The sequence below is a fragment of the Passer montanus genome, unplaced genomic scaffold, assembly GCF_014805655.1.
Source record: "Passer montanus isolate IOZ18808 unplaced genomic scaffold, ASM1480565v1 scaffold29, whole genome shotgun sequence".
Taxonomy (NCBI): domain Eukaryota; kingdom Metazoa; phylum Chordata; class Aves; order Passeriformes; family Passeridae; genus Passer; species Passer montanus.
The window spans coordinates 1,703,698-1,727,904 of record NW_024367596.1 but is presented as its reverse complement, the minus strand read 5'-3'; the positions used below and the strand labels follow the sequence as shown (position 1 = coordinate 1,727,904).

Below are 24,207 nucleotides of genomic sequence, written 5' to 3'. Positions count from 1 at the left end.
GTCCAAGGGCAATCCTTTATTTTGGGTGTGATGTCAGTGCCATGGGAACGTGGTGGGAAGGAGCAGGGCTGTGCCTGAGGAGGATAATTGGTGTCAAATCAAGTTGGTCTCGATCTGTGTGGGAAAACCGCGTGGCCAAGGAGAATTTTGGGACAGAAGTGTGGCCACGGGGCTCCCTTGGTGTTTTATCAGGTCACATCCCTGTTTTTCTGTGTCCCTTCTCCTCCCAAACCGCCTGCATTTTAACAATTCTTGGGTTTTTAATCATTTGCCACTCGTTTTTCCCATTTTCTACCAGCATTCCCCTGCTGGATGTGTTCAGGCTCTGTTGCCCAAGGTCCATCCCTGTCTCCGGGTGTTTGTTGGATCTTGATGGGACTGGGATGTGAAAATCTACCCCAGGCTGGATTCTGGACCAGGAATCTCCACGGCCTGAATGTTATCCCGGTTTTTATCCTGGCAGCTTCCAGGCAAAGCCTGTGGTTTGCACATCAGGACACAATAATTCCATTTTCAAATGCAGAATTCACAAACATCCTGTCCACTCATGTGGTGACACCGCTTCCAAAAATGCCTCCTGAAATAATCCTGGAAGGGACACATCAAAGAGGGACCTTGGCAAAATTTCCCCCAGAAATAAACCTGCAAACAAAGCCCTGGCGAGGATGTTGGAATTAATCACATTTTGTGTTGTTTCCTTGAGAAAAGATCTGTGAACTTCAAGGTTTGTTATCTATTTATAAAGCATTTTCTCTCTCAGTGGTTTCACTACAGTGGATTTTAATTTGATTTATGGGTTATGGTTAAGGTAGGCTGGCTTTTCCCTCAGTTCCACATCTGTGTACAGGCAGTGGTGAAAAATTAATTAAATTATGCTGCCCATACTGATTACACTGTTCCCTAGAATGGGATACCACCAGGAATAGGATGCTCCAAGCACTTTATTTAGAAATTATATATAAATTATCTACATGCATTACAACCATAGCACATCGTGTTCTCTACAGGAAAATGAGAATTTTTTCCCTCTATTTATTGAGGTTTAGGAATCTATCAGATATCCTGTTCTGCTCACACCATTGCTCTGGAGCTTCCTTCCATTTTCCTTCACTTCCAAGGAATTTTTGAATCATGGCCACTCCATTTTTTCCCAGGAAACCTCCATGCAAGCTGATTTAAATACTCATGTCCTTGGTTTTGTCTTTCTGTGACCTGGTGGAGCTCTTTAATCCTGCAGAACGAGGCCAACCAGGAATAAACCTCCAAGTTTTACCCTGCCACATCCAATGGTGCCACCCAGACTTCAGGCAGGCCAAAACATTCTATTTTTAAACCCAAAATAATGCTTTGAAGTACTTATTCCATCCAGAAAAGGCACTGGGATCAGCACAAACTCTATTTTATTTATGCCTGAGGTACTAAATAGAGGTTTTTGCTCAGAGACAGGCAGAGATTTAGGCCTGGAAATGGGAATACTTTGATTTTTTTCTCCTGCTTAGCCATGCCTTGGCTAAAGGATTTTTTAGTTTCTTCGCTGGTTTCTTGCAAATGAAAAAATGGTGCCACAAAGCTCCCACTGACATTTGAATTGTGAATTGTGAATTGTGAATTGTTCTTGGTATTAATGCAGATTTCAGCTGGTCAGATTGCCAGCTGTCAGCACATCTGGTTGATTTATATTCCTTTATTTTATATACACAATATATATTGGATATTGTGTATATTACATACATATTATATAATTTAGAATAGGTAATATAAAATATATAAAATATAAATATACTATAATATATTCTCCATGGGATTTTTCCCCAGTTCTTGGTGGGATTTATCCCAAATTCCTGGTGGGATTTATCCTGAATTCCCCGTGGGATTTATCCCAAATTCCCTGTGGGATTTATCCCAAATTCCCTGTGGGATTTATCCCCAATTCCCTGTGGGATTTATCCCGAGTTCCCTGTGGGATTTCCAGCTCGTGGCATTTTCTGTGTGAATACTCAGACAAATTGCATGGAAATGATTTTATTTATTAGATGCCTTTCAAGGCTAAATGCCTGTTAGTCCTTGCAGAAAGGAGTAAGCTGCAGGTTATTTTGGCAATATTTGGTGAGAGAAAAACAGATTTTTCTCATAATTGATTTGACTGTAAAAAACCACGACGTTAAATCACCAAGAGTTGTTGTTTGAGTGGGTTCCTAGCTCGGTTTCTAAGAGAAAATCTGATTATTTCTTGGCCACCTACCTATGAAAACATTTTAACAGCTTTTTTGCTTGACCCTGTAGTTATGTATTTTATTTTAAATAATTCCTGTGAGCACTGAGAAAGGCCAAAGAAAAAACCACAGGAATCAGCAGGAAAAAGCATTTTCTCTCAAGCACATCCTCCTGGTGCATGTAAAGTACAATTTAAAAAGATTTTAAGGAGTTTTATTCCACCTCAGTTATACCCCCTAAATGAAGTGCTCAGAGTTTGTTTTTTAGGCCCAGCTGAGCTTCACTGTTTTATTTATTTTCTGTTTATTTAATATATTAAAGAACCACAGAATCACTTAGGTTGGAAAAGACCTTTAAGATCATCAAGCCAAATAATACTCAGCAGATCATAAAGCCCCAAAATCTACAAAATACACTTTAATATTCAAAATTCATGGTGCAAAAATAGCACAGTGAGAACCAGAGGTTGGGTAGCAGTGTTTGGGCTCTGCTGGAAAGTTGAGGCCTTAAATTCAAAGTTTTTAAGGACTTTTAAGGAGAATAAAATGAGGTTCTGTAAGAAAGGATGCAAATAACTGGGATTGGGGGAGGAATGGGAGTGGGAAGGCTGTGCAGAGAGGCCAGGGGCAAAAGCACAGCAATGAGAATAAAAATAGCAGGATAAAGATCATTCTGGTACCAAAAAATAGCCTGTAGCTCCTCGTGTGCATGTGAAAGGGGAATGGTGACCAAAATAACCTCCATGGAAAAGAACTCCTGGATGTTTCCCCAGCAGCTCTCCAGAAAATCTGTGTACGGATGGGAGTGAGGAAACATCTCTTTCTATCCATAAAACCCAGAGAAACTCCTTTTTGATTTCTTCATTTGATTGCTGGGGTTAAATATTTCATTTTTCAGGTTGTTTAATCTGCAGGTCTTTAAAAATATAACATGCCCTAATTGTAGCCAATGAAAACATTCATTGCATAATTTTGTGTTTGGATTCATTCAGCCTCTGATTTCCACCTGATTTCCAGGCAGCAGAGTTTATTGCAGAGCTTTAGAAAACCAGATTAGAATATTATTTTAAGTGTCAGGAAGCATCAAGCATTTTATCATGATTTCTTGCAGTCGTTGCTCTTGCAAATTTGATTTCCCACTTCACTAAAATCCACTTTAGGAAAATAGTGCAGCCACGTGTGGGGAAAGGGAGTTTATGGGCTCCAAAACTGGGATAAGGAGTTCAGAAATAGCCCTGATTCAATTTCCCTGGGCTTTTTGCTCGTGTGTTTTGTTCTGGTGGAGCCTCTTAGGTGGGAAATGAAATTAAATGTTTCCTTTAAAGCAGGATTTTCACCTCCCAGAGCAGCACATTCATTTGCTCCCAGGTTTTCCTCCTGGGATATTTTTGGGTTGGTAGAGGAGAATCAGCAGCTCCTTAAGGTGAGGCTCACTCTCACTGTTTATTTTGCAGGGGATTTTCTCCTGACTAGAATGGGATGGAATTAAAATAGCCAAGATCCAATCCCAAAGCCAACAAGGCAAAATAATCTGATTTTGAGCTGCTGAGCTGGCACCAACTCCTGGGCAGGGATCAGCTCCAGGCTTTTCCTGGGGCTTTGCAGCTGGAAAAGCCACCTGGAGCTCCCAGTTCCTTCCTGAGCCCACCTGGAGCTCCTGTCAGCCCTCACCCCAACCAAGGGGCTTCTCCCAAAAAATGGATTTCATTCCTGTCAGGGCACCCAGGATTTGCCAGCAGGAACCTCCCAGATGCTGGAGCAGCAGCAGGAACATCTCAAGCCATGATTTCCCTTCTCCTTGGGGAAATGGGAGTGGTTTTCATGGAACTGGAGGCTGGTGTAAGGGTTTGGACTCTCCAGAAGGGCCATGGATGAGGCTTGGGAGGTTTTCATGTTTAGCACCTCTCCTTTTTTTTGGCCTCTTAGCAAAGCTCATCCTTAAAGGTGTCTCCCAAATCTCCCTTTCCTTTAACTTCCCTTAAATCTCCCAAAATTCCCTTTCCTTCCTCTCCCAAACTTCCCTCTCCTTTAACTTTCCCCAAATCTCCCAAAATTCCCTTTCCTTTCACAAGCTCCTTGGTGCTCAGCCTTCCCTTTTGTCCCTTTTCCTTCTTCCAGCCTTTCTCCCTCAGAAATGCCATTATTTGCCTGTACCATCCTGTTGGCTCCAAAATAAGTTTCTCACTCTTCTGCACACCAGGTTTTTCCCCCCCTCAACATTTCCTGCTGGTATTTTATTTGTCTCGATTTAGATGAGTTTCTATCACACCCACAAGATTCCCAAATCCTCTTTTTACCCTTTTTTTGCTCAGTGTTGGCAGCATTTCTTTGAACCTCAACGATTCCTTCAGATGTTGTTTTCTCATTCCCTGTTTGTGTCCCGCCGTCGGTCGTCAGGAAACAAACCCACTTTTTTTGGGGTGGAAAGCTGCAATTCCACGCTTTCCTGCCCAAAATTATTCTCTCACATTTTTTCGTCCCGATCTCTCGAGACACTTCAAGCTGTTGAGATTTTTTTTTTTTTTTTCCATTCCGCTCTTCACTGGTTTCACCACAGTTCATCCCTTTAGTGTTTACTTGCTCCAAGGGTTGCTGGGAATAAATCTGGATTTATTATTTAAATGTATTTATTCCAGCAGCCGGGATCAGGCAGTGCCTGGAGGGAAGGGGCTGTGGAGGTGGATTTAAAAGCAGCTGCACCTGGAGGTGATGTGCTGGAAGGTTTAGACATGGTTTAGTGATCAGGTGTGGTAAACTGGGCTCAGGCAGAGATAACAGCTTGGATACATCGTTCTGAGAATAATCCTGGAGTTCTGGGGGATGAGAGGATGGAAGATTTGGAGTGATGCTCCCACTGCTTCATCTGGAGATGTTCCAGAGAAGCTGCCTGGCTTGGGTTGGAGTTTCAAGATTGGGAAGTCAACAGCTGGGAGTGGGGCTCAGCCATGACCCTTGCCTTGGACAACTGTTAGGGAACTGTCTGGAAAATTATATGGAAAAACTGTCTGGAAAATGATGGAAAATCTGGTGGAGTGGGATTATTTCTGTGGAGATGATCCCGGTGGAATTATGGGCAGCAGGGGGAGGAATCCCCACAGAGCTGAGGGATGCAGTGAGGGAGCAGCACCAAAGAGCCCAGGGACTTTGGGGAGAAATATTAATGATTTTGGGAGATAATAAATCAGTGCCTGAGTGGCAGCAGAACATTGATTTGCTAGCAGCTGTTTTTCTGGGAAATAAACCTGATCTCCCCAGCTGCCACCTCAGAGGCTGTCAGAGACCTGGCTCAGGACTTGTTCACCACCACGGCAGGAAAGCCCAACCAGCCCCTGGGATATCTTGGGTTTCTCTGAATTTCAAATTTGTTTTTCTTCTGAAACCTTGGCTCAGGTTTGCTTAAATTTCTGTTTAAACTCCTGGAAGTGCAAGGTTGAATATTTTTGGGAACGTTGCCAGAGTATGAGGCTGTGTGAGTTGCTTTGCTCCACGCTCCCAATAAAAGGTATTTGCTTTTTGTTGTCTCAAGGCTTGCCATGAAATCTGAAAACTCCAGGCTGTGTCACTTTAATATACAAACACTCCAAGCAATACAAAAGCCTTAAAATCAAAGCTGTGCTGTTATCTCTTCAGAGCAGGAGCTTTTTTCAAGGAGCTTCTAATGCAGGAGCAGAATCACTTCCAGTTGCTGCTTTGAAGTTTTTTATAGTGTGCTATCATGGACCTTTAATCCCTGCTGGGGCTGCTCTTAAAAATAGGAGGAAATTGCAAAGTGAAGCAGTAAAGGGAAAGAAACAGCTTGGACATTTATTCAGCCTCCCTTGGGAGAGGGCTGGTGCTGTCCCCGTGAGAGGGAACCTGGTCACTTGGAATGGCCCTGTCTGGGTGCACTGCGGCCTGGCCAGGAATAAAGAGATAAAAAGGTGTGATAAAAGGTATAAAATCTGCTCAGTTATGGCTACAACACTCTGATGTCACCCAGAGGGTCGGTGCTGGGGGTCTCAGCTCACTGTTTATTCCCCTTTTCCCCCTCAGCTGCTTAATTCCCTGTTCAGCCCCCCATTCTCCATCCGTTCAGAGATGAAAATAGCTGGGAACCTCCTTGACCTTCTGCTTTGATAATGAGTGCAATTAATAGTCCTAACAAGCTGGAGAAACATTATGACTATGTACCATCTTATTTAATTAAACTGTGTTTCAGGAGAATTTCCTTTAAATGCCCACTTATATGGCCATTTAAAGGAAAATATTTCCCTGGTGTTGAATCACTGGGGTTGGAAGAGATTTCCAAGACCATCGAGTCCAACCTGTGCCTGATCTCCTCCTTGTCACCAGCCCAGAGCACTGAGTGCCACCTCCAGAGAACTGGTCTCATCTTTCCTTTTCCTGATCATTCCACTTCACTCACTGTTCTCCTTCCATCAGTATCTATTCTTTTTTCCTACATCTGCCTCCTCCCTCCTTGTTTTCCCATCTTTTGGAATGAACTGCTCAAGGGCTTGAGGAATATGAACAAAAACCCCTCCAGACCATTCCCTGCTCCCCACTGCCTTTGGGCTCAACACTCAGAGATGTTCTGATCCCAAAAATCCTTTTTGTATTCTTTCACAAGTACATTTGTAGAGGGAAGAAGGAATAACATCCAGGCACTGGTGTTTGTCCTGGCTGGGGCCTGATTTATGTCCCTCCTGCTCTCCAGGGTGCAGCTCTCAGAGTTTGTGTTGTGAAATGCCTCCAGAAAAGGAGCAGGCTTTGGGAACTATTTATGGATTCCAATTGGCTGCTGTTCTATTTAATGAAGTCCCTGTCTTTGAGCCTCTGCCATTTAATTAAGTGCTTTATATAATTACTCTGTGACATCAATTCTGTCCACTCTGGAAGGTTTGTCTGTTCTTCCTGAAGGAGGTGTTTGGTCCTGCAGCTCGGGAGGAGAAGCTGAATTCCACGGCAGTCACTCTGTAGCAGGGTGGGATCTTGAAATCCATCCTTTTTTTCCTGGTCATTGGTGTCCCTGAAATTTCTCTGATTCCTCCTGTTTTTAGGAAAAGGAGCTGTGTCACTACAACCAAAGCATCTCTTCCCTCAGAGCCTTCACATCCTCACCTCTCTCAGCTCATCAAAGTTTCCTTTTCTGAAAAAAAAAAACTTTTAAAATAAATTTTCCCCTTTATTTATTGTCTCTTGAACCCTCAGCGACTCTCTCAGTTCTCAAATTCCAGGTATAACAAGCAGGGTTTTCCATGAACAATTCCCCAGTCAATCATTATTACCCCACTATTTATACACCTCGGCATTCCAGGAGCCTTTTAAGCACTAAGTTGTGCCACAATCTCGTGTTTCAGCTGCTTATCACCCACATGATCCCAAAAATCTCTTTTCCTGGCAGCCTGCTGTTCCAGGAGAGGACACAAAAGTTTGATTTATTCCGGATTAGTTTTGCAGGGACCAGGAATGTGGCCTGTCCAAGTGTTTTCCTGACTGGGAAATGGGAAATAATTGGGATTTCATGGATCACACCTGTGTCCCTGCAGTGTCACTGAAGGTAAAAAAATACCTGCTGGGCACAGGGAGAGCAGAATTTATCATTTTTCCATCCCAGCTCTTGTTGACTTCCTTGCTCCAGCCTTTCCTGGCTGCCTCCAGCTCATTTTTCGGGTCAATACAGTGGATTTTTCAAACCCAAAGGGAGGGGAGGACCTCAGAAAATAACCATAATTACATTTAAGCAGAGCTCATCGAATCCGCAGTTGTTCCCCTCAGAATTTTTAATTCCTGAAGGGAAGTGGGATTGCACCTTTTCCCTGTTAACTCTTTGTGTGCAGGGTTTGTCCCTGCTGTGGAAGGGACAGGGCCAAGTCCCGGTGGTGCCTCCATTCCTGGGTCCCTCTGGGATGAGCCCTGAGGCTCCCCAAAAGGTTTTATCTCATCTCATCTCCTCCTCAAAGCTTTGGGAGGAACACGAGGCTAATTATTAATGGGATTTCTTCGTAGAGAACTTTTTAAGGTCAGACTTCAACAGAAGCTCGAGGATTGCTCCCAGCATTGGATTTATCTTGTGTAGGAAAAGCCTTATCAGGGCCCCAAGGGACAACATCCCCTGCTCCAGGAGCTTTCCTGCTTCCCTCAGGGGGTTTCTAGCTGGGGAAGGCAAAATGATAATGTTTTATACATTAACACTCTGCCGTTATTTGAGAATTCTGTGTGTTTGCTGCTTGCTGAGCTTTGGGGTTGTGCTGGGTGGAATTACAGAGATATTCCACTTGGAGGTGCTGGGAAGAGTGGGAGACAGGTTTGCGAGCACTGCTGAAATTCTGAGCAGGTGAAAACAGATTTTTTGGGGTTTTTTTTGTCTCCTAACTCACCCAGACTGAATCTTGCCCTCCTTGGTTTCTGCTTGGCACAAAGTGAAGTCTCTAAATCAGGAGAGACCATTTAGGCTGAAATATTCCACTGCTCTCCCTCGGTGCCGGGAGGGAGAGAACAATGGCAGAGAAAGATGAATGCTTCTTGCTCTTTAATTGACTCTAATGGGCTATAAATACATTTTTTCCCTCAACTACAGGAGCAGAATGAAAGGCTTCTGGTAAAACTGGTTTTTCACTTAAAAAAACCCTGCTCTTTGGAAAAGCTTCTGCACAGAGACACCTGTGGAAATCCCCTGGAGTAGTTTTAAGGCGTTTTAATTCCTAATAAAAGCTTTCAGTTCAGGGGCTGTGTTGATGCAGGGTTACAGAGTTGGAAATGTCATTTCGACTTGAGTCATTTTGCAAACCTCCTTTTATTTTTTTACCTTCAGTGCTGAACTTGATGAGCTCAGTGAAATCCAAAATGCAGCATTTTGCTGTATCAAAAAACGAGCAGTTCAACACCTGTGTAAATGCAGAGGGTTTATGACACTCTGAGCATTATTTTTAGGGTTATTGCTCTTCCTCTCTCTTCTGCCTGTTTATGCCAATGTAAAAAATGACCCCTTTTGCTTAGATTTGATTACAGGGATATAAAAAATAGTTCAGTTAATCCCGCTTGGGTGAAATGCTCCTGGCTGGCCTTCAAATGCAATCCCTGCTCACAAAATTTAGGAAAAAAAATTTAATTTGGGACCTGGGTTTTTCTACATTGTTACCTGGTGATGGCCAAGTCTTTTCAGGCATTTAAATCCTTTTTTTTACAGACCTTCATTCCATATTCAGCTCATCTCCGTTAATAGTTCCACCCAATTAGCATCAAAATCAGGTGAAATCTTGACATCCCTAATTTTTTTTAGCACTTCAATCACACCCATTTTGCTTTGTGCCATAACTAAACCGAGACCTTTGGAAAACTCAAATATTAGACATGAAGGTCTTTTCCTCGTGGTGTTTGCCAGAATTTTTGTGGGACCCATCCCCCCTAAAGCAGCTCCAGCTCCCCGCGTGGCAGAGCTGCCAGGACTTGTACCAAGCACCTGCTCTGGGCCTCATTTGCACTTCCATTTCCCCACTAATCCTGATTTTTCTCCTAAAATAGACTTTCTAATTAAGATTCAGGGTTTGTGTACAGTTTAAATGCTGATGCTTTTCTTTTTGCTGCAGGATTACTCTCATTACTCATTATATTCTTAATTTTGGGGGGGTGTGTGTGGTTGTCAAATGTTCAGGGTGGGATAACCCAGCCCAGCTGGGGTTTGATATTTCCATATCAGATGTGGGAAATTTGGTGACTCCGCAGCCTCTCAGGGCACCCTGTTTGACCAGAAAAAAAACCTTTTTATTTAAGTTTCAATGGAATTTTCTGCATTTCAGTCTGTGCCCATTGAGGATAAACAGAAATTGTTGACTTGGTGTGTTCACTTGGAAAATTGTCCTGAGACTTCTCCGATCTTTGATGGAATTATCCATAAATAATTGATAAATCCAGAGGAATTGCACTCGTTTGCTGGGGGAGCATCTGCAAATGACTTAATGCACCAAAATTTGGTGCTAAAGGAAAAATTCCCTTGGGAAAGGAACGGGAATTGAAGGCATTGTCCCACAATGAACATTTTAGACCTTTCCTCCCCACCTGTACAAAGGAGCTCCCAGAAAAAGCTAAAAGTGCAAATTTCAGCATCATTTACAAAAGGAAAATTTGCTTTGAATGGGGTTTTTTTCCCATCAGTTAAAAACTGTGGGCAAATTTGGGTTCAGGTTGCTGAAGAATGAGGGATTTCAGCAATTCCTGGTGGGATTTTTATATCGGGGGGGCTTTTTAGTGAGCAGAGAAAAATGGGACTTTTGTGGTTAATAATCTCTGCAAGTATATTTGTAGATATTGTACAATCTATTCTCATTGTAGATATTTTACAATATATTCTCTCCATATGAAATATTAATTTTCCATGGTAGGACGAAATACCCTCAAGTCAATTAAGGTATTAAAGTCAATCCTTTATTTCATTTGCTTCAGACTGGAAAAGCAGATTCCCAGGGGATGCTGGAGTTCCAGTTTTACACAAGTGGCCATGGAATTCTTTCCCGTGGGGTGATGAGGAGGAAAACTGGAAAAATCAAATTCCTGAGAGCTCAGGTGTTCCCCAGGAGCACAAAAATCCCCCCAAAAATCCAAGAGAACAAATCTGTTCTCACGTGAAACAGGAATTCCTGGATTTGGGATAAAATAATCCGTGTGCAATGTGCCTTCTGGCCTTGCTGGGGAAAAACCAGCTCTTCAGATGTCATGGTAATTAATAATTCATTAATTAGCCTGTGCTGGTGTGGGCAGTTCCGTTGGTTTTCCAGGAGAAATTCCCACACGGGATCAGCGTGCAGGAACGTGGAACACGACCCCAGGGATATTTTGGGATTGCAATTTAAGCTCTGATTGACTTCAGAAAATGAAATATAAGCCCAGGAAGAGCCTGGAGCTGAAATGGGGGGACTTCTGCTCACTCCCAAACCTGGAATAAAACAACTTTATTATCACTTATTTATATTTTTTTTTACTTGAAAACTGGAGCACAGAGCCCTTGCTGCTGTGTCAGGGAGGGAAAGCTGAAAAAAAACCAAATTAAAGCTGAAAAAACCCAAATTAAAGCTGGTAAATTAATTACCAAATCACATTTCTGTGCCAGAAAAAGGGAATTTCTGTTCCCTGTCCCAGGGGGTAATCCCAGGGGGTGCTGGAAATCAGGAGTCAGCCCTGCAGCTGATCCCAGAGGTTCTCAGAGGTTACTCCAGCCTTACTCCAGCTTTCCACAGCTCCACCGTCAGCCCAACCGTGCCCCCTTGTGTCAATTCCCTCCGCTCCAATCCCCAGCAGGGAATTAAAGGAATTTTTGGGGTTTGTGTATATCAATATTTGTGGCCTGGTGATTCCACTCTGTGCTTTCAAATGTTTTAAAAAAAAAACAAAACAGATTGAGTTTGATTCTGCTCTGCCACGTGGTGCTTTAAAATTTAGAATAAACACATTAAATTTTATGTCACTTTGCCACGCGGTGATTTAAGATTTAGAGCAAACACATTAAATTTGATTTCCCTTTGTCACGTGGCACTTTAAAATTTAGAATAAAAATTTAGAATGAACACATTGAATCTGATTCCGCTCTGTGACTTTGTGCTTTAAAATTTAGAATAAACCTATTAAACTTGATTTCATTTTGCCACATGGTGCTTTAAATTTAGAATAAAAATTTATAATAAACATTTTAAATTTTATTCTACTTTGCCAGTTGGTGCTTTAAAATACAAAATAAAAATTTAGAATAAACACATTAATTTTGATTCCGCTTTGCCAGTTGGTGCTCAAAAATTTAGAACAAAAATTTCGTATAAACACATTTAATTTGATTCCACTTTTCTATGTGGCACTTTAAAATTTAGTATAAAAAAATTAGGACTAAAAATTTAGAATAAACACATTAAATTTGATTCTGCTTTGCCATTTTGTCCTTAAAAATTTAGAATAAATACATTGAATTTGATTTCCCTTTGCCATATGATGCTTTAAAATTTAGTATAAAAAATTTAGAAATAAAAATTCGGAATAAACACATTAAATTTGATTTCACTTTGCCAATTTGTCCTAAAAAATTTAGAATAAAAATTCAGAATAAACACATTAAATTTGATTCTGCTTTGCCAGTTTGTTCTTAAAAATTTAGAACAAAAATTCAGAAAAAACGCATTAATTTTCATTCTGCTTTGCCAGTTTGTCCTTAAAAAATGAGAATAAAAATTCAGAATAATCACATTAAATTTTATTCCACTTTTCCACGTGATGCTTTAAAATTTAGTATAAAATAATTTAGAAATAAAAATTCAGAATAAACACATTAAATTTGATTCTGCTTTGCAAGTTTGTTCTTAAAAATTCAGAATAAACACATTAAATTGGATTAGGCTTTACCAGTTTGTCCTTAAAAATTTAGAATAAAAATTCACAATAAACGCATTATTTTTTATTCCACTTTCCACGTGATGATTTAAAATTTAGTATAAAAAATTTAGAAATAAAAATTCAGAATAAACACATTAAATTTGATTCTGCTTTGCCAGTTTGTCCTTAAAAATTTAGAAATAAAAATTCAGAATAAACACATTAAATTTGATTCTGCTTTGCCAGTTTGTCCTTAAAAATTTAGAAATAAAAATTCAGAATAAACACATTAAATTTGATTCTGCTTTGCCAGTTTGTCCTTAAAAATTTAGAATAAAATTCAGAACAAATTATTTTTAAATTAAATTTTACACATTAAATTTCATTCCCGCTTTTCCACGTGACGCTTTAAAATTTAGAATAAATTTAGCATAAATTTAGCATAAATTTAATACAAACTGTAGTATAAATTTCCAAAGACCCGTGCCGCCGTGGGTGCGCTGTGGGTGCGCAGCTGGGGACTGCGGGGGGATCTGCTCTTAAAAATTTAGAACAAAAATTCAGAAAAAACGCATTAATTTTCATTCTGCTTTGCCAGTTTGTCCTTAAAAAATGAGAATAAAAATTCAGAATAATCACATTAAATTTTATTCCACTTTTCCACGTGATGCTTTAAAATTTAGTATAAAATAATTTAGAAATAAAAATTCAGAATAAACACATTAAATTTGATTCTGCTTTGCAAGTTTGTTCTTAAAAATTCAGAATAAACACATTAAATTGGATTAGGCTTTACCAGTTTGTCCTTAAAAATTTAGAATAAAAATTCACAATAAACGCATTATTTTTTATTCCACTTTCCACGTGATGATTTAAAATTTAGTATAAAAAATTTAGAAATAAAAATTCAGAATAAACACACTAAATTTGATTCTGCTTTGCCAGTTTGTCCTTTTAAAATTTAGAATAAAAATTCAGAATAAACACATTAAATTTGATTTCCCTTTGTCACGTGGCATTTTAAAATTTAGAATAAAAATTCAGAATAAACACATTAAATTGGATTAGGCTTTACCAGTTTGTCCTTAAAAATTTAGAATAAAATTCAGAACAAATTATTTTTAAATTAAATTTTACACATTAAATTTCATTCCCGCTTTTCCACGTGACGCTTTAAAATTTAGTATAAGTTTTAGTATAAATTTAATACAAACTTTAGTATAAATTTCCAAAGACCCGTGCCGCCGTGGGTGCGCTGTGGGTGCGCAGCTGGGGACTGCGGGGGGATCTGCTGGGTGTTAATTAATGTCAATTAACGCCGGGGTTAATTGCCGCGCTCTGTGCCGCAGTCCGCCGCGGAGTACGTGAAGGCGCGGCTGCCCGAGGTGCTGAAGCAGCACCTGCAGGACTACGAGCGCGACAAGGAGAACAGCGTGCTGTCCTACCAGAGCATCCTGGAGCAGCAGATCCTCTCCATCGACAGGGAGATGCTGGAGAAGCTCACCGTGTCCTACGACGAGGCAGGTTCTCAAATGGTTCCTCACAGTTCTCATTTTGCTGTCCCAAAAATGGCTCACTTTCAGTCCTTCCCCAAACCCCTTCAGTTTTCTCCTTGTTTTTGTGAAATGGTTGTTCCTTCACAAGTGGTTCCTCAGAATTCTCATTTTACTGCCCCAAAAAACAGATCATTTCCCCAAACATCTTGAGCTTCTTGTAGAGATGTTTGTTCTTCCTCAACTGATTCCTCATAATTCTCATTTTTCTGCCCCAAAAAATGGCTCATTTTCAGTCATTCCCCAAATCACTTCAGTTTTCTCCTTGCTTTTGTGAAATGGTTGTTCCTTCTCAAGTGGTTCCTCATAATTCTCATTTTACTGCCCCAAAAATGGCTCACTTTCAGTCCTTCCCCAAACCCCTTCAGTTTTCTCCTTGTTTTTTGAAATGGTTGTTCCTTCTCAAGTGGTTCCTCACAATTCGTAATTTCCGCCCCACAAATGCTCGTCTTCAGTCCTTCCCCAAACACCTTGTGCAGGTTGATCTTTTTTCCTTGTCCTGTGAAATGTTTATTCCTACTGAAGTGGTTCCTCATAATTCTCATTTTACTGCCATAAAAATCACTCGTTTCCCCAAACACCTTGAACTTTAGTCCTTGTTTTTGTGAGATGTTTGTTCCTCCTCAAGTGGTTCCTCACAATTCTCATTGTACTGCCCCAAAAAATGGCTCATTTTCAGTCCTTCCCCAAACCCCTTCAGTTTTCTCCTTGTTTTTGTGAAATGGTTGTTCCTTCTCAAGTGGCTCCTCACAATTCTCATTTCACTGCCATAAAAATCACTCATTTCCCCAAACATCTTGAGCTTTAGTCCTCGTTTTTGTGAGGTGTTTGTTCCTCCTCAACTGGTTCCTCACAATTCTCATTGTACTGCCCTAAAAATTGGGTCATTTCCCCAAAGACCTTGAACTTTAGTCCTTGTTTTTGTGAGATGTTTGTTCTTCCTCAACTGATTCCTCATAATTCTCATTTTTCTGCCCCAAAAAATGGCTCATTTTCAGTCATTCCCCAAATCACTTCAGTTTTCTCCTTGCTTTTGTGAAATGGTTGTTCCTTCTCAAGTGGTTCCTCACAATTCGTAATTTCCGCCCCACAAATGCTCGTCTTCAGTCCTTCCCCAAACACCTTGTGCAGGTTGATCTTTTTTCCTTGTCCTGTGAAATGTTTATTCCTACTGAAGTGGTTCCTCATAATTCTCATTTTACTGCCAGCATCCTGGAGCAGCAGATCCTCTCCATCGACAGGGAGATGCTGGAGAAGCTCACCGTGTCCTACGACGAGGCAGGTACGGCTGGGCCACCTCACCATTCTCATTTTGCTGCCCCAAAAATGGGTCATTTTCAGCCCATCCCCAAACCCCTTCAGTCTTTCCCTTGTTTTTGTGAAATGGTTGTTCCTTCTCAAGTGGTTCCTCATAATTCTCATTTTTCTGCCCCAAAAAATGGCTCATTTTCAGTCATTCCCCAAATCACTTCAGTTTTCTCCTTGCTTTTGTGAAATGGTTGTTCCTTCTCAAGTGGTTCCTCATAATTCTCATTTTTCTGCCCCAAAAAATGGCTCATTTTCAGTCATTCCCCAAATCACTTCAGTTTTCTCCTTGCTTTTGTGAAATGGTTGTTCCTTCTCAAGTGGTTCCTCATAATTCTCATTTTTCTGCCCCAAAAAATGGCTCATTTTCAGTCATTCCCCAAATCACTTCAGTTTTCTCCTTGCTTTTGTGAAATGGTTGTTCCTTCTCAAGTGGTTCCTCATAATTCTCATTTTTCTGCCCCAAAAAATGGCTCATTTTCAGTCATTCCCCAAATCACTTCAGTTTTCTCCTTGCTTTTGTGAAATGGTTGTTCCTTCTCAAGTGGTTCCTCAGAATTTTCATTTTACTGCCCCAAAAAACGAATCATTTCCCCAAACACCTTGAACTTTTCTCCTTGTTTTTGTGAGATGTTTGTTCTTCCTCAAGTGGTTCCTCACAATTCGTAATTTCCGCCCCACAAATGCTCGTCTTCAGTCCTTCCCCAAACACCTTGTGCAGGTTGATCTTTTTTCCTTGTCCTGTGAAATGTTTATTCCTACTGAAGTGGTTCCTCATAATTCTCATTTTACTGCCATAAAAATCACTCGTTTCCCCAAACACCTTGAACTTTAGTCCTTGTTTTTGTGAGATGTTTGTTCCTCCTCAAGTGGTTCCTCACAATTCTCATTGTACTGCCCCAAAAAATGGCTCATTTTCAGTCCTTCCCCAAACCCGTTCAGTTTTCTCCTTGTTTTACTGAAATGGTTGCTCCTCCTCAAGTGGCTCCTCATAATTCTCATTTTACTGCCCCAAAAATCACTCGTTTCCCCAAACACCTTGAACTTTAGTCCTTGTTTTTGTAGAGATGTTTGTTTTTCCTCAAGTGGTTCCTCACAATTCTCATTTTGCTGCCCCAAAAATGGCTCACTTTGTTTTTGTGAGATGTTTGTTCCTCCTCAAGTGGTTCCTCACAATTCTCATTGTACTGCCCCAAAAAATGGCTCATTTTCAGTCCTTCCCCAAACCCCTTCAGTTTTCTCCTTGTTTTTGTGAAATGGTTGTTCCTTCTCAAGTGGCTCCTCACAATTCTCATTTCACTGCCATAAAAATCACTCATTTCCCCAAACATCTTGAGCTTTAGTCCTCGTTTTTGTGAGGTGTTTGTTCCTCCTCAACTGGTTCCTCACAATTCTCATTGTACTGCCCTAAAAATTGGGTCATTTCCCCAAAGACCTTGAACTTTAGTCCTTGTTCTTGTAGAGATGTTTGTTCTTCCTCAACTGATTCCTCATAATTCTCATTTTTCTGCCCCAAAAAATGGCTCATTTTCAGTCCTTCCCCAAACCCCTTCAGTCTTTCCCTTGTTTTCCTGATATCTTTGTTCCTCCTCAAGTGGTTCCTCATAATTCTCATTTTACTGCCAAAAAATTGATCATTTTCAGTCCTTCCACAAACCACTTCTGCTTTTCTCACTGTTTTTCTGAAATGTTTGTTCTTCCTGAAGTGGTTCCTCAGAATTCTCATTTTCCTGCTCCAAAGATGGCTTGTGTCCTCAAACTCCTTGTGCAGGTTGAGCTTTTTGTCCTGGTTTTTGTTCCTCCTCAAGTGGTTCCTTAGAATTCTCATTTTTCTGCCGTTTTTTTTTTTTCATTTTCAGTCTTTCCCTTGTTTTTGTGAAATATTTGTTCCTTCTGAAGTGGATCCTTATAATTCTCATTTTACTGCTCCAAAAAATGGCTCATTCTCAGTCCTTCCCCAAACCCCTTGTGCAGGTTCAGCTTTTGTCCTCGTTTTTGTGAAATATTTGTTCCTCCTGAAGTGCTTCCTTAGAATTCTCATTTTTCTGTGCAAAACATTGCTCATTTTCAGTCCTTCCCCAAACCCCTTGAACTCTTGTCCTCATTTTTGTGAAATGTGTTCCTCCTGAAATGATTCCTTAGAATTCCCATTTTTCTGCCCCCAAAAATTGTTCATTTTCAGTCTTCCCCCAAAGCCCTTGCGCAGGTTCAGTTTTTTATCCTCATTTTGGTGAAATATTTGTTTTTCCTGGAGCCAGGCTGGCTGGGACTTGTCCCTCCAGGGTGCTGGGATGCCCAGGAGCTGAGGGGACACTTTGTGCTCTGCTGTTGATGGATCTCCTGGGTCTCTCCATTGGTTTTTGCTCTTTTCTCCTCCACAAATTCCTGATTTTTGGGCATTCCCAGCACTGGGCAGGCACAAAAGCTGATTTTAAACCTGACACGAGGCCATGGGCAGCCAAACCCAGGCAGTTTTGGGGGCTTTTTTAACAGCAAACTCCCAGTTTGCAGATCTGACACTTTTCCTAGCATTTTCTTTTCAAGCAATCAGAAATGCCTTCCAGCTTTTAGATCCTTCTGCAAAATACACCTCGCTCCAGGGGCTTGGCTTGTGGGCTCTCAAGGGCCAGCAGAGGTCAAATGTGGGTGCAGAATATTTCTTTCATCACATATGGCTTGCTTTTAATGATGCATAAAAAAGAAGCTTCAAAATTTGTTGCTTTCTGTCACCTCTGTTGATCTTTTCTCACACAGAATTTCCCAAAATCCTGTAAATTTTTTTTTTCCCTTAGTTTGGTCACTCCAGCTCCTCTCCACTTATTTTCATTTAAAGGAGTTTGTTAGGGAGGAGAAAATGCAGGGAAATTACTGATTCCTGTCAGAAGGAAAAGCAAGCTTTTTCCTTTACGGAAATCTCAGTGTTTGTATGGCAAAAATAAAGATTAAAACTGCTTGAAACACATATCTGGGGACTGATCTCATCCAGCAAAAATCGTGTGGAAATGAGAAGCTCCGTAATAACTGGTTTAGAAAATTCCCAGCAGCACAGCTGTAAATGAAAGCCCGAAATTCCAGCTTCATCAGAGATGAAAACACAGCAGTGCAGCCCCTCATCCTCCTAATTGTGTCCCTTATTTCTGAGAAAGGCAGAAATGGCTCTACCTGCCCTTGGAGCGAGAGCTGATTGTGAGCAAAACACAGAAAATGGGCAGTTAAATATAATTACAGCAGCTGCTGGTGATCCTGGCTGCTCCAGCCCTTGCTGGTGACATTTTCCCTTTTTTTGGCTTTTTTTTCCAGCAAAATCAACTGAATTAGGAACTCCAGCTGCTGGTGGGGTACAAAGAGTGAGGGAAACAATCCTTCAAAATTGGCAAAATAGAAGTGATGGTGGTGAAAGGGGAGAAAATACAATTTTGTCTGGCAGGGGTGATGTGAGGGATCACCCAGAGCCGTCCTGGAGCCCTGCCAGGGTTTCATCTCTGAATAATGATGAGCAGGTGGAATTCCAGCCAGGGAAGCTGCCTCAGGAGGTGCTGGGGGGCTCTCAGTGCTCCCACACTGATTGTGGCTGGCTCTGGTGCACAGGAAGCACTTCCACGTTTTTTCCAGCCAGGAAACCTTTCCCATCCCTTCTGGAAGGAGCATTTTGCACCCCCAGGTAAATCCTTCCTCCTCCCAAAGTGGCTCGAGTTCAGCTGCAGCATTTCCCAGAGTAAAGCTGAAATGCTCTGGCTTTGGCACAATTTTGGGTGTTAATTTGGCCTTTCTGGCAACATCCAGTGTTAGTAAAGTGCAGCCTTGATGGATTCCACATCCCAATGTGGATCTTCCCCTCTTTTTGTGAATCTTTCCCTTCAGGAAATCAATCCATCACAGCTACAAATAAAATGAGTTTGTCTGGAAATAGTCAAGTGCTGGCAAGATTTTTCTGTGAGGTTTGAGTAAGGAAGCTTTAAAAAATGAAAGGAGGTCAAAAGTGACAGATGGGGACAAATCCTCTCCTAATCTGTAAATCCTTTAGTTTAAAAAGTGGCATTCTTGACTAGCTAAGGCGGGGGTAATTTTGTGCAAGAAAATTTTCTCCCAACAAAGCTTTGCTGGCTCTTAATCCCATTCCTTTGATTTACAGTGTCCCTAAACATCTGAGGTGGTCAGTGCCTGATCTGTGACAAATTTTGGTTATTTGAAAGCATTCTGCCATTCAATTCCAATGTTCCAGGGAATTCCAGCCTTGCTGGGAGGTTCTGGAGCTGGTTTTGTCCTGTGGGAAATGTTTTTTTCCTTAATGGATGGCCCTTCTTCCCCAGGAGTCCTGAAAAAATTGAGTTTCATTACTGCACAACAAAAAAAAAGAGATGGAATTCATTTTTCCCTGCTGTCAAGCAGTCCTGGAGATATTGATATTTGGGGATTGCATGCAGAGCCAGGAGCCAGCCCCAGAATGGGTTTTTTAGCTGGTATTGGCTGGGTTTGGGTGAGGGAGCAGGAAGGGGAAGATGGGAACTGGAAAGGAGATGAGAAATGAGAAAATGGAAATATTCCTCCCATTTTAAGGCGGGCTCAGTGCTCAGGGGGTCACAGCTGGGACTTCCCCAGTCTTGGAAGTGTTTCCCACCTCAGCCACCCTGGCATTCCGTGACAGGAACATTTCCCTGCTGATGAGGGATATCCATTTCGTGGCAGAAATACCATTTATTTTCACATCTAAAACCATCCCCTGTGGTTCTGTGCCCCCACCCTGGTGTTGCTGCAGGCACCACGTGTCTGATCGCCCTCCTGTCCGACAAGGAGCTGACCGTGGCCAACGTGGGCGACTCCCGCGGCGTGCTCTGCGACAAGGATGGCAATGCCATCCCCCTGTCCCACGACCACAAGCCCTACCAGCTGAAGGAGAGGAAGAGGATTAAGAGAGCCGGTGAGTTGTTGGAAGGTTCAGCTTTTATCTGTCACTAAAATTGACATTTCCCCTGGGAGAGGGTGGGAAGCGCCCGACCGAGGTATCAGCAGATCAAATCTCCTGTTCTGCACCGAAAATTCCACAGGGCAGAGGTGGCAGCAGATCACATTGGAGTTCAGTGTCCAATCCCACTGCAGCCCCTGCAGTCCCACCCTGCTTGTTTTTCTCTCTGCAGCCCACGGGGTTTGTGCTCCTGGGCTGAGATTGGGATCATTTGTCCTTGGTGCCCAGCTGGAGCAGGAATTGTTTTGTGTCCCTGCTCTGTGCACAGAGCTCACCATGCCCTGATGTGAACCCAGACCCACACACTAAAGCAGTACAGAACCTGAAAAATACAAAAGCTAAAACTTGAGGCATCAGCTGCCACATTCTGAGCTCTGTAACCCCTCAGGATGAAACTTTGGGGGGCATCTGGTGGGAACCAGAAAGCTCCTTGGATGTCCCAAAGAGCTCCTTGGATTCCCGAAGAGCTTCTTGGGTGTTCCAAAGAGCTGCCTGGACGTTCCAAAGAGCAGTTTGGATGTCCCAAAGAGCTGTTTAGATGTTCCAAAGAGCTGCCTGGACATTCCAAAGAGCTGTTTGGATGTTCCAAAGAGCTCCTTGGATGTTCCAAAGAGCTGATTTCAGCTGATTTTGCTGTTTCCCCCCAGGTGGGTTCATCAGCTTCAACGGCTCGTGGCGCGTGCAGGGCATCCTGGCCATGTCGCGCTCGCTGGGCGATTACCCCCTGAAGAACCTGAACGTGGTGATCCCTGACCCCGACATCCTGAGCTTTGACCTGGACAAACTGCAGCCAGAGTTCATGATCCTGGCCTCGGACGGGCTGTGGGACGCCTTCAGCAACGAGGAGGCCGTGCGGTTCATCAAGGAGCGCCTGGACGAGCCGCACTTCGGGGCCAAGAGCATCGTGCTGCAGTCCTTCTACAGAGGCTGCCCCGACAACATCACAGTCATGGTGGTGAAGTTCAGGAATAGCAGCAAAGCAGAGGAGCAGCAGTGAGGAGCCCCCGGGCCCGCTCAGGACTCAGAACAGTTTGTCCGTGGTAGGAAGCTCCAGGAACGCCGTGCGGGCTCTCCCGCGGCAGCGGATCTCTCTGGGCTCTGCTCTTGGCTTGACAAAAGGAGCAATACAACAAATCCATGCTGAGCGACCACAAGAATCCAGTTTGTCCCCCGTCCCTGCCCTGTGCCCTCGCTGCTCCTTAGGAAGCGACTGGAACCTCCCGTTTCTCACTTTTCTTTAGGAATCCTGTGAAGGGTTTTGGTTTGGTTCCTCCCCGCTGGGGTGCCAGCCCCAGGCTGGCTCAGGGCAGTGCTGCTGCTTTTCCCTCCTGGGTGCCACTGCTCAGGGGCTGCTCTCATGTTCCTCATCTCTGCGCCCTGCAGTGGTAGGGGTGGGTGGGAGAAGGGTTTGTGACGTGAAGGAGGAAGAGGAGCCAACTCTCAGCCTGCTGCCACTGCTGGCTCTCGCTTTGTTCAGCCTCCCCCCGAAACAAACCCCTGCCAAGCATGTGAGTAGGTAGAGCTCCTGAATTACCACGTTTATTCAGGCTGTGCATTACTCTAGGACAGTTCTTCTAGGCCATATTGTATCCAAACCAACTCGTGGTGAACTTCAGCCAAACCCTGGCAGTTCTGACCCTCCTGGATGGGAGCAGAGCTCAGCTGTGGTAGCAGAATGTCTGTCCTTCACCGAGAATCACCCTGACCTTATTTCTGTGGCATGGACTTGGAAAGTGAAGTGAGAGAAAATGAAATTTCACTGGTGACTGCTGGGAACCTCACCCAAGCAGGGCGTTCCTCAGAGCTACCTAGCTGGGAGTCAAGCCTGTGAAAGACTTCCTTGTACCACTGCAGATGGATTTGTGGTGTTCATCCCAGGGCAGACCCCTCTGGAACGGGCTTTTGGGATGACATGCAAATGCCAGGCAGCATCAATGCACTGTAGAGATGAAAGGTTGTGTTAAATCTAGATTTTCAAAAGTATGTTTAGCTCTAACTTTCAGTATTTAATTGTATTTTGGGATCTGTGACTGCTGTAAGTTGGAATGAGGACAGTTTGGGTTTGCTGCACCTCTGGTACCAGCTGTGTCATGGCAGAGGGACAGGGCAGGCAGGATTTTGGATGGCTCCTTTATCTTTATCCTGCCTTACAGAAGTTCTTGGGATCTCCCTAGAACGTGGTACTGGACAATCTGCTCAAGTCTTGAGGGTGATGGAGGCTGCCTGTGTTTGGGTGCGGAGCTGGGTCAGGGATGTGATGGATTCCCTGTTCCTTGGGAAAGGGCAATATTCCTCATTTCCCAGCTGCCTGGCCCCCCTGCTCACCTGCAGGGGTCTGGGGTGGGGCTGAGCCATGCTGGGGAGGTGCTGAGGGGGTCTTTCAAGGCAAAAAATCAAAGAGCACAAACTTCTGCTCGAGAAGGAATCCCCATCTTTGTCTTGTTCTGTCCCTAGGTCACCTCTCCCCCAACAAACTTCCCTCCTTTAATTTCTCTGGGGATGATTTCAGCCCTTAATTGGCTCTGGTGGTATTTCCAAAACGTGTCTGGGGCCCTGTACTGGTGCTGAACTCCAGGCAGAGCCCCTGAGGAGTGCCCAGCAGGCAGGCAGCCTGTCCTGCCCCTTTCCCAGGGATGGGAGCTCCCTGACCTTGGCTGAGGCGTTCAGGTGAGCAGCCAGCAGGAATTGGTACCAATTGCTGCAGTTGTTCTGGGTAGCTGGGTCAGCCCTTGGGTGGTGATTCCATGGGAATGCTGGATCCTGGGCTGGGGTGGCACAGCAGCAGTGGGGGAGCAGCTCAGTGTGTGGAGTTTGCCTTCCCTGTCCCCTTCAGTGTTCCCCTTGTGCCTTCCCTTTGGAGGGCACAGCTGCCCTGGGGAAAGAGGGATTCCAGCCTGAAGGAGAGGGATGTTTGTGTGCCATGCCCAGGAAAACAGCACACATCCAGCTGGGGTGGGAGCTCCTGGCTGCAGGGAGCATTCCTGAGGGATCCACGAGCTCTGAGCACAGCCCTGGGACAGCCAGGGACACGAGCTGGCAGGAGCTGCAGCCAGGAGGGAGCCCTGGCAGGGCAGCTCTCTCTGGATTCAGGCAAACACAGCAGGGCAGGAGGGGTTTGCAGGTTTGCCTGGAACATTCCACATCATTCCGGGATCATTCCCTGTCCCTCAGGCACATCCCAACCAGCCCTGTGGCTGCAGCTGCAGCAAGAACTGGCTCAGCACCTTCAGCTTGCTCTCCCCTCCCTGGCAGGGCTGTCCTGGCCAGAGCCACCCATGCCACTGATCTCTGCTCAGCCAGGGAATTTTTGCTTTGATTGCTTTGGAAAAGGAGCTTCAGCTGCTTCAGGTCTGAAGAGGAAGGACTGAAGGAGGTGAGAGGCTTTGTGTGGTCTCCCACATCCACGTGCAGTGCCTACCTGTGCTCCCAGCTGGAAGGTTTGGAAGCTTTCCCTCCGAATCGAGGCATTCCCAGCTTTCCAGTGGTGCTGACTTGTGCCAAACTCTGTCGTGACACAGCTGGAGGCTGACAGGGTGAACTCCTTGTACATATTGCTTATGCAACCTGACCAGTGCAGGGCTCTCCCACTGCCTTAACACTCCATCCATCCATCCTCCATCTGGGAAGGGCTGCAGGTGCTGTGCAGGAACATCCCTGTGGCTGTGGCAGCAGGGCTCCAGCCTTCCCGCTGCTCTCCTCCCGAAAACAGGGAGCTGCCTTGGGCACAGCCGGGAGCTCCTCCTGCTCACCCAGCCACGTTTGGTGGCTCCATCCCCCTGGGGACAGCCGGAGCCTCAGGGCACAGGGAGTGGCTGCCAAAGAGCACCTTCAGGTGGCCTGA

At 43.7% G+C, this 24,207-nt stretch overlaps 1 protein-coding gene across 1 annotated transcript in view; it reads left to right on the top strand.

The window, feature by feature from the left end:
• PPM1L (protein phosphatase, Mg2+/Mn2+ dependent 1L) overlaps window positions 1–22,537 on the top strand; it is a 52,909-nt gene extending 30,372 nt beyond the window's left edge. Inside the window, exons 2-4 of the mRNA XM_039713420.1 lie at window positions 13,895–14,069; window positions 20,160–20,321; window positions 21,014–22,537. Coding sequence (XP_039569354.1) covers window positions 13,895–14,069; window positions 20,160–20,321; window positions 21,014–21,363 — 687 coding nt within the window. The 3' untranslated portion in view covers window positions 21,364–22,537. The remainder of the gene's footprint in view (window positions 1–13,894; window positions 14,070–20,159; window positions 20,322–21,013) is intronic.
• The last annotated feature ends 1,670 nt before the right edge of the window (window positions 22,538–24,207 follow it).